The 10,127-nt window shown below is 33.2% G+C and overlaps 2 protein-coding genes across 4 annotated transcripts; one reads left to right on the top strand and one right to left on the bottom strand.

Annotated features, from left to right (window-relative positions):
- Positions 1-78: 78 nt before the first annotated feature.
- On the top strand, positions 79-5,097 carry LOC107222470 (presenilins-associated rhomboid-like protein, mitochondrial). Of its 3 annotated transcripts, none has more exons than XM_015661852.2 (8): positions 79-559; positions 629-815; positions 2,287-2,388; positions 2,603-2,768; positions 3,890-4,110; positions 4,199-4,300; positions 4,445-4,542; positions 4,607-5,097. In XM_015661852.2, the coding sequence occupies exons 1-8, from the start codon at positions 528-530 to the stop codon at positions 4,704-4,706; spliced, it is 1,008 nt and encodes a 335-aa protein (XP_015517338.2). In that variant the 5' UTR covers positions 79-527; the 3' UTR covers positions 4,707-5,097. The 3 variants fall into 3 exon arrangements, with proteins under 3 accessions (XP_015517338.2, XP_015517339.1, XP_015517336.1); XM_015661853.2 differs by having other exon boundaries at positions 81-374; XM_015661850.2 differs by having other exon boundaries at positions 81-530.
- Positions 5,098-5,520: 423 nt separating this feature from the next.
- On the bottom strand, positions 5,521-9,867 carry LOC107222473 (S-formylglutathione hydrolase). The gene is made up of 5 exons (XM_015661854.2): positions 9,599-9,867; positions 8,992-9,062; positions 7,368-7,745; positions 6,036-6,261; positions 5,521-5,768 (listed from the first exon to the last, which is right to left on the bottom strand). The coding sequence occupies exons 2-5, from the start codon at positions 9,060-9,062 to the stop codon at positions 5,586-5,588; spliced, it is 858 nt and encodes a 285-aa protein (XP_015517340.1). The 5' UTR covers positions 9,599-9,867; the 3' UTR covers positions 5,521-5,585.
- Positions 9,868-10,127: the final 260 nt, after the last annotated feature.

The following is a 10,127-nucleotide window of genomic DNA, read 5'->3' as shown; positions in this document are numbered from 1 at the left end:
CAAAACTTCTGTCAGTGCTGCCAGAAAATAACTGTTAATAACGGAACCTTACAGCACCTTACAGCATATAAACATGTGTATATATGCACTAAGAATTACGGACGCAGTCGTTGTCAAATTCAGAGTGTCAAATATATGGTTATGTGCAATGGTGAAACCGTTGTAACGTTGGAAAGCACGCGTGGTACGGTGAAGTTTGCATTAAGCCTGAATTTTCACGGGCGGCGAAGTGCTGCCACAGCATTTTGCTGCAGAGTTCTTGACCAATAGAACCGCCAATAAAGCAGGAAAGCACTGTCTGTTGTGCGCTGAGTGCGAATCTTCTATTTTATCGTCATTCCTATTGGCAAAGAATTGTGGAAATTCACACTAAAGTATGCATAACCGGGCTTCCGTATGAAATTGACAATGTAGTTAAAGATAGTAAAAATTGATATAAGAGTACACAAAGTGAACGAAAGAATAACTATTTCCTATACAATTATGGCCACGCAGGCGTTGCTCAATTTTGGAAACATGTCGGGCAAATGGTAAACACTAATACAAAACGGCATCGTTGGTAAATTTTGGTTATGTGACGTCATGCGTCTGAAGCCGATACAATATTTTGATTCCTCTCTTTAATCAGGCTACTATCTGGTGTGCAGTATCACAAACCAAAAGCCATGTCGCAAACCACCCTGCACCATGTGAGGTATTTTCGAAGAGTAACCGATGCTTCCAAACAAACCAAATCGCCGTTTACTAGTGAACTTACCAAACCAGGTCCTATTCACCTCACAAGACTATGGAAGCCACTTGGTTTTTCTATTATGGTAATTCTCTCTTTATTCACAATAATTATCGCAATTTTTGGATAGTTTAACTTCTCGCTCAAAGTCGAAAAGAATGATTAATAAAAAGAACATATATGACATGATCCGTAACTCTGATCAATCTTCACGAGTAACCCTGCAAAACTGTTCCGTGCCAACAATATTAGCCACAAATTTGTTAGTGGAACTGCAAAATTTCGCTAGTGTTACAAATTTTGAGCACTGTTGGACAGTTGTACAGCTGATGGTGATCGAATCTTCATTAACGCAAGTTCTGCTAGCAGTAAAGTGATGTTAGTTTTTATATCATGTAAATCCATAGGCTGAGCCTCTTTCATTATTAGTTCTTCTTTATTAGCAAGCATATACTTCAGAGTGTAAACAGATACAGAGTATCTATCACTAAAGAATTTCTGGAAAACCAAGGAAGATTTGGAAATTTCACACAGTTTGAAACTATTAGCGGAATGTCAGGAAATTCGACCACGGTTCCTAGAATTGTACTAATTTCTTCCTTTAATACTGCTCCAAGGCGAATATTCTAGTCAATGCACACTACATCTGTAGAAAACAAATGTGTAGTACAAAAAAGTACATAAATGAAACTTGAGTTTTTGTTAATTTAATGAGAAATGTTAAATTTTGCTGATAATTATAATTGAACACTAAAATTAATTCACATTACTGAATGCATATTTCTGAATTCAAATAATTGTTAGGTACGATTTTCTTTCATGAACATCCATATACCATGACGTATTTCTTTCGAGTTGAAATGCTGAACAATTATTGAAATATCAAATAATTGAAACTGAGCCAAATTAAATTGAATATGAAAAAGATTGACTATTTTCATTTATAATTAAAATATAGGTATAAAGCAATGAATTTGAATAAGAAAAGCAAGTTCGTTCAATAAGAGTAGTTCAGATGTATCTTAAAAAAAATCAATGTTTTTTATGGGAAAACTAGAAAATGTGTGGGAAATTAATATGCCATTCACGCTGGATACCCTGAAACTCCTCCTAAACCACTAATACATTTCTCTGAAAATTTCGTCACGGAAAGTATAGCATTCAATACGATCAAGTCATTTTTGTTACTATCGTTAAACTAAAAACTGGAGAATTACTTTCAAAATGTCATTTTCAATACGTGATCTTGCGTTTAACTATCGCGTAGTATTTATTACCAAGATGTCTGACAGCCAGATATTCATACCAAAGCTAGTATTTCATGCACAAATTCATTGAAAAAGGAGCTATGGACTTGATATGACTACAACATACTGAATGTTGTCCAAGAATTTGGAAAAGTTAAACATTTTTAACTAGCCACACGTGAAAAAAATTATATATTTCAACAAAACATGTGCAACTAGATTTGCTATAATATGCATAATCTTACAGTTGAAATAGCTTTGCTGAGTTTTGAAATTTACAGTCAATTTCTTTTCATTATTCTTTTACAGTTCAGTAGCGCATCAATAGTTGGATCAGCAATTTGGGAATATGAAAATATTAGGGCGCGCACCCAGAGGTTGGTCCATCGATTCGAGTTTACTCGAGTAAGAGTATGTAAAGTTGTTCATTTTCCAAATACAATAATGAAATTATTAGGAGCTCTGTTTTTCAAAGAACACATATTTGTCATGTTTAAATGCATGGCGAGAGATCACATACAACTTACACGTCCAAAAATAACGGAAGTGTGCTCCTTGGAAAAACAGAGTGAAGAAGATGAAGTGAACAGAAAAATATAGACCTATTGTTGCTCTCTTTATACAGCGCACTGGATGGAGGGCGACGGTTCACAATTGGTGGAATAGCTTAGACGAAGGAAAAAAGCTATTTGTTCCTATTTGCTTCATAAATGTCTTGGTATTTTGCGCATGGCGTGTACCAGCTCTTCAGGGCACCATGCTACGATATTTTTGCTCCAATCCAAATTCCAGTAAGTTTTTTTCAGGAAAATGTCAAAACTGGGAAAAGTTTTTATACAAGAGGTGTATAATCATGCTGATTTCTTTGCCACGCGATTGTCTCTGAAGAACATGGTCATTAGGTTGAAAAATAATTTTTTTATATTAAATAGCAAACCTTATTACTTTTGAATTTATGCAAAATTTTCATTTGAAAATGCTAGGCTTAATTTGTCAAATGTGACTATTTAAAGTTTGAACAAAATGTCTAGGCTTAAATTTCAAGATCTATAAGAATCCTGCCATTTTTCATATAAAAAAAATGTATTTCTTGATATGGATTTTCTGATGGGAGTTGTAATGATAAGAATTTCACACTAGTCAAGATACCGGATCTGGAAAAAAAGTTCTGTTCGAGAAGCGGGATAAGTTAATAACAATTCACTTGCTTTTTCCTGGTAGGAAAAACACACTGAACAAATGTTCATTCCTCTTATGTAAAAAAAAAAAAATATGAAACTCATATTTGAATCTCAAGACTTGGAGTAGCCACTTCACTTTTTGATTGCAACAAATTACCTCTCATCGTTCTGACTTTCTGTGCTCCACAGGTTCGCGTTATATTAGTACAAAGTCCTGCAAGTATGTTTCGGAAATATATTTTCAGGGAGATACTTTTAGTATAGATCAATAATAATCAACTACCACAAATATAGCTTACAATTAGACACATAAAGTGCAGCAAAAAAAATAACTATTCAAAAATAATGCCTTCAAATTTTAAGTGAATCAGTTCAGTAGTTCTTAAGATAGCGTGGCAGCGCCAAACATATCACTGAACCAAATAGTTGATGTTATCGTCAGAAACAAGACTTCCTATTATTTGATTCTAATGAGAAAAAAAATATATAAATGAATTCCAATCTATGTACTTCTGGATTAAACAAACTTGTTTACCTAAAGAGATTGTAAAAAAGAAATGCTTTGTCAATTAATGTGATGCATGAAATCAAACTCTAAAATTGTTCAATGGTATGCAGATGTCTCAACTGATGAATTAAAAATACATACTGAATCTTCAGAATATTAATATTTGCGATGAACTGACTCAAATCCAATTCCCATTAATAATGTTATTTCTTCTTAACCCAAGGTGCGATGTGTTGGCCAATGGTGTTATCTACATTCTCACACTATACGATCCTGCACTTAGCTGCGAACATGTTTGTTTTGAACAGCTTTAGCTCTCCAGTTGTAGCAGCACTTGGCAAGGAACAGTTTCTAGCTCTATATCTAACCAGTGGTGTGATGTCAAACCTTGTTAGTTACTTTTACAAGACTGTGTTTTCCAGACCAGGCCTTTCTCTTGGAGCTGTGAGTTGTTCTTGATATTTCCATTACTTTATTTCTATAAATATGTGAATTGAGCAGCAGATGATCTAACATATCTGATTCGTTTAAGTCAGGAGCCATAATGGGAATTCTGAGCTTTGCCTGCACACAGTATCCTGACTCACGACTCAGCATTATTTTTCTTCCAATGTATACATTCACGGCTGATTCGGTGTGTACTGAAATTATACTCATTTTGTAAATTAAGTTACCGCAATCGTTGTTAATTAAGAAACTATCCTATTTTTGCAAAGTATGGAGTCTCATCATTGAAATGCAACACTAATTTCACAATAGCTGTCTATATTCTTCACAGGCTATTAAGGCAATGGTCTGCCTTGATACGATAGGGTGCATAATGAAGTGGCAGTTTTTTGATCATGCAGCACATTTGGGAGGTGCAGCATGGGGAATGTGAGTATATCTGTTCTTGATCGGTTCAGTCAATCATATTTGTAAATTTGCATTATTTAAACAGATTCTGGCAAAAATGGGGCAACGCATATATATGGCAGAAGCGTGAACCGATTTTAACTTTTTGGCACGAATTCAGAGGACCACCTCGGTCTCGCTCATGATACGCTCTCCACATAATGAAATTAATTCTATATTACGATTTTGTAAAGTATTTATATGAAGGATGTAAGACGAACAATGTGAAAAAAAACTAGACAATTTATAAGCAAATATTTATAATGAAAGTTATTACTTTGTTATTACTTTTCTGTCCCCTGCTATAGGAAAGTAAACTAAATTCAAATCTGATTCTTTGTTGAAACATCATTATCTGCAACATTTAGAATAATTTTTAGTTAGTAATAATAAGTCATGACTCCAATAGTGAATCTCAACTACATCAATAAGATAGGTATCGAAATCTATGGGTGCTACCAAAAAAAAAAAAGATGTATCTAAGAAATATGAATGAAGAGACGCATCTCTAAGAGATGAATAGAAACAGCGTAATTTGTCATTTGGGTTTAAATGACATGTAGAGAAATTTTTTTATTTGTTTGGTTGAGATTATCTCTTGGGATTTGCTGAATCTTGAAAATCATATGAATTCTGCTCAGCTATGGAGTTTTATGTGACATTTAATATTATTTTTACAAATCCATCTATAGACATGGGAAAATAGATATTACATTACAGGTTACATATTACATGCCTGTCTGATATATTGGAAAATGATATGGAAAGAGATTTTAGAAAACCTACTTACATTTCAACCAAGAACGTTTTATGAAGTACAAAACATACATAAGTACGTCTCATATAATTAGAGTATGAAAACGTTAAACACGCTGATGTATAATATATTTTTCATACAATTTCTGTCAGTATTTACGCCATACGGGAACGAGGGTTTCATTGACACTAAAATAAAGCACGTTTCGTATCAGATTTTTATTTGTATAAAATTTTTCTTATTTCGAGTTTCACCTAAGTTAACTCAATCAAGCTTTCAAGTACTTGGCGTGATGTTTGATGTGATCTTCAATAAATGTTGATATGAAGTAGTAACTGTGGTCGTAACCTTCTTGTAGCCTCAGATTAACAGCCACTCCAGATTCCTTAGCTGCAGCCACCAAGTTTTCAGGTAATAATTGCGATTTTGTCAAGAAATTATCGTTTGTACCCTGAAACAACATTTCAATTTTACCTTATTGTTTGCATGACTTTTTCAATATTTCAATGTGTTTTCATATGACCAGATTTCTTTTAGTCACATACTTAACTGCTTCAGAAATGTCCTATATTTTACTGGGAGATTTTTAGTTTTGTTTCATTTGTGAAAGGTGCTTGAACTCACTGTGAAATTTTCAATTTTTTCACAATACTACGTTCCATAAACACTGTTTTTTCAAAATTAATATTTAACAATATGACAATGTTGTAGATTTCACCTGGTCAATTAGGATATCCAGTTGAGGTCCATTATATTTTTTAATTAGTTCAGTAGAATCCCAATCTTTCCATTTACTATCTCCTTCCACGCCACCTAAATATCCATTAAAAGCTTTTTTCCCCCATGGGCAATTTATAGGATTGCAAATCGGTGACATTGCAGAGACTGATCTGTATAGGCCTGGGTTTTTCAGAACAGCGATAAATGCTCCATGTCCACCCATACTGGAAAACAATAATACGTGTGTATTATTATGTGCATGTATTTAAAACCATCTTCATTACTTTGTTATTTTAATCACACTTTGATAAATATTACAAAAGCACTTTGAAGTTATGAAAATGGTTTCACAACATATAAGTCATTCCATGTGAAACTAAACCCCCTTGAAATATCACTAATTTCAACTTTTCACACATTCTTCTAACAAAAAAATGAGGCATGTATTTTAATAAAACAAATTCAACTACATATTTCCGAATTCAGAATATGATCTTCAATTTTTATATAGGCTTTTTAGTGGTTATATTTCTAAAATTAATGCAGATAGTCTAACAAACACAGCGACATTGGAAGCAACATGAAATACTCTTGTAATTAGTGCAATATAACTATTTTTTATATCCATTTGATTGTAAATCTAATCAGTGAAATTCTTTGACGTTTTCTCTTAATATTGACTGCCAACTTAAGGATTGTAGAAAACTATGATTTTTTTCATTCCAATTCTACATTACATCACCAGTTTTCAACCTGTAATAGATTTAATAGTCCTTTATAAAAAATTAAACAACCTCACGATGTTGCATTAATAGACAGGGAGATTGAATTCTTTAAATAGGATCTATCACAGGTTCATTTTTTACAGTTATTGAATGGATACAACTACTTCTTTTCTCAAATTCTAAAGATGACACGTAATGACAAAACATAATGTTATACAATTCAGTCATTTAGATTCACGACCAAATAGACGAGAAAAATAATTATTTTATCTAAATTTAAAAGATATTTCATACCTATATCACAGCTTTTCCGTTTTTTGGGTTATTTTCATTACATCTAAAGACAGAACCGCTAAAAGAACATGTGTGTTAAATTTAAAATTTGAGGTGATATTGTGAACTTGAAAATATGGATTCGGAATTTCTTTTATTAAATATACGTCAATTGTATTGCAAGCAGAAGAATCGTTAAAAAAACTGAACACGTTGAAAATATCGATGGATATTCAACCTTTAGTATTCGGTTCAACATGGGCTTATATTCTATCAAATATCACGTCAAGTTTTCTTTTTTTTTTTTTACTCAGCTGTGATTGCAATGTTACCTATGACCTGCTATAGACTTTCGATCAGGGATGGCTGGAAACTTTTCATTTATTAATGCCGGTAATTCCTTTGTAACGTAGGAATACATTCTGTAGTTATTTTTCCATGGTTCGTTTGTTGCATCAACGTAGAATCCGGCACCTGTTCCAAAATCCCAGTCATCATCTTCTCCTGGGATGTTAAGTCCACGGGGACTAGTGTCAGGTGCAACAATTATGACACCGTACTGAGCTGCGTACTTTTGTGCTGCTCCTTTTTGAATAAAATTTGCTTCAGTACACTCTAAACCAGACAGCCAGTAAATAACTGGAACTGGGCCTTGTTCTGTTTGTGGTGGTAGATAGACACCAAACCTCATTTTACATTTTAACTCCACACTGAAAGAAAAATTCATTTTTTGTTAAAAAAAAAGATACACATCTTGGTCCGTTGTATAGAATTTTATTTGTCATGGTTCCTAGAAAATTAAATGCGTATTGTCACAAATAACGGTTGAATATTGATGGAATTACAATAAAATATGATGCAAGTAATTATTTAATGCGATTATGGTTGTCAACTATCGATATCTGGGTGTTGCAAAATGTAATGTGTGTTTTTAGTAAACTACATTTTTCATAAGGCCTTGACATCAATTCATTGTTGCACCAACATCAACTTATGGTGATAGCCACAACAAAATATAATATGATTGACCATAATCGAAAAGAATAGTAACCCATACCAGATTTTCACTTTGCAACTATAAAGCTTTCATTTTTAATTTGTACCTGGAACCAAATTGTTCGGTAGTGGTTCAAAATAAAAATAGTTGAAGACTGCTTGACAACCACAATTATAAATTTCTTTCGGTATCGTTTTCTAAATCCCAACACACTACTAGATGTCATGATTGCAGATTTCTTTTCAACTTTATTGTGGATCAGTATTTATCAGACTACATCATGCGCAATTATCTATGATTTTTAAAGAGGAACCAAACCTTCAAATCTAATGGAAAGAAGAAAGAATTTTTGTTCACATTACCATACTTTAGTAAATAAAAATGGACTTGTAGACAAATGTTTTAATACTTTACAAACAATTAATTGATTGACATCATAATTACTGCAATATAACAGTTGATTTCTTTTGCAATATCCTGTAATTTTATTTTGAACAGCTTTTGCATTACTAAATGAATATTTTAAGGGGAGAAAACGTCACTGGAAGACTAATTTCTAGTGAAGTCTTAGTTGCTTAGGGGAAATACATGATATTATATGTACCTTTTCTTTCTGTAACTGCTCACAAGAAATTATAACAGTCACACAGAGATATATGGCATACCTTTGAATATTACAAAGTAAAGACAAGTGGTGAACATTTTTTGCCAGAATGTAAAAAACAACAAAATCTGTGTATTTATGGATGTCCTATATTCTGTTAAGCATCTAATAGCTTAATTTTACATGGACAAAATTTGTGACAACAATGATTACATTAATATTAACAGATCGAAACCTAAATATATTTTTGGAAACAAGTTACTCAATGATGAGTAATATAAAAGTTTATATACGGAAATCTCCTTTTGTATAAAAAAGAAATATCATTTAGATCTCGGATGATCAAAGTATGTACCTGTCATGGGTGAAGACCTTTTGCCATCCACCAAAACTCTTATTTTGGGATACTAATGTGATCTCAGGCATCTGTAAATGTGGAAAAAGATAATTTGCTTAATAAAAAAACTTTTAGACACTAACAATGTTTGAATGAAACACAAATATGGTTATTTTCAGTGGTCAATAGAATTCTGACAAAATACACGTAGAAGGCAGCAAAAAATTATATAATTAAATACTATCTAAAGTCACATCAGTTAATTGACCTATGCTAAACTGATAAACTATAGAATTGCGACATCATTTCCTAATCCAGCCGATTCACCGAAGAACGGATCAACTCCAATAATACGAGAATAAAGGGGTCTTCTAAATTTCGTGGATTTTCGTACGGGGGTAAAAAGAAACTTATACATATTCAGTATCCGAAATAAACAATAGAACCAACTTATATGGTCTGTGGATATTGACGCGGATTTTATAATATTGCAGGCAATTACCCGATATAACCTCTTCGTCAGAAAGCAAAGTGGTATATATAAAATAAAGGCCAAAAATAAAATAAACGCAAATTCAGAGCTACAAAGTTTATTCGCAGTAGCTGTATTATTTTTTAAAATTACCTTGAAACCGGTGTTATCTTCGGTCAGGTATCTTTCAGTTGATTGAATTTTTGGCAAATGAATGCAGTAAGGTACAGAACGCGAACCAAGTTCGGTTACTAAACGGACTGATCGACGGAGAATTGTGGATGTTAGTATTCAACCCGGCAACAACTCAGCCGCGGCTAGTCCACCAATGGCGGGCGTGTTTTTTATCATTGCCTAGAACGTTTCGGCAGATAGCGTCAGAATTACGTAACTGCTATCTAACCATACTGCTACCATGCTTTCGGCTCATGCGTGACTACACTAATATGAATAAGTATATTTATCGGTACAATATGTGTATGTAGTATATGAATATATATTTAAGTATGCATATGTGTATGAGCATTCGGGGAGGAAAACGTATCACGTGTGAATGCCCAATCCGTAGCGAACCACATATTAGATTTCTTCTGGCTGCTCACACCAATTGTAAGTGACATCCCCCCCATCAAAAAATGGAGTGAAAACATTTCTATAGAGTGCCCAGACCTGCTATAAGACC

The sequence above is a fragment of the Neodiprion lecontei genome, chromosome 4 (genome assembly GCF_021901455.1).
Source record: "Neodiprion lecontei isolate iyNeoLeco1 chromosome 4, iyNeoLeco1.1, whole genome shotgun sequence".
Lineage (NCBI taxonomy): Eukaryota > Metazoa > Arthropoda > Insecta > Hymenoptera > Diprionidae > Neodiprion > Neodiprion lecontei.
Note: the sequence above shows the minus strand (reverse complement) of the source record. Positions and strands in the feature narration are given on the sequence as shown.

What these genes read in the sequence shown, in the direction of transcription:
- LOC107222473 (XM_015661854.2), bottom strand. Translation starts at nt 9,062, where the DNA reads ATGCCTGAGATCACATTAGTATCCCAAAATAAGAGTTTTGGTGGATGG. An exon ending in AAGTCTATAGCAGGTCATAG is followed by an intron (nt 6,262 to 7,367) that starts GTAACATTGCAA and finishes ATTGTTTTCCAG; the next exon opens with TATGGGTGGACATGGAGCAT. An exon ending in TGGATATCCTAATTGACCAG is followed by an intron (nt 5,769 to 6,035) that starts GTGAAATCTACA and finishes ATGTTGTTTCAG; the next exon opens with GGTACAAACGATAATTTCTT.
- LOC107222470 (XM_015661850.2), top strand. Translation starts at nt 484, where the DNA reads ATGGCCACGCAGGCGTTGCTCAATTTTGGAAACATGTCGGGCAAATG. An exon ending in GGAAACATGTCGGGCAAATG is followed by an intron (nt 531 to 628) that starts GTAAACACTAAT and finishes CTCTTTAATCAG; the next exon opens with GCTACTATCTGGTGTGCAGT. An exon ending in TTGCTCCAATCCAAATTCCA is followed by an intron (nt 2,769 to 3,889) that starts GTAAGTTTTTTT and finishes TCTTAACCCAAG; the next exon opens with GTGCGATGTGTTGGCCAATG.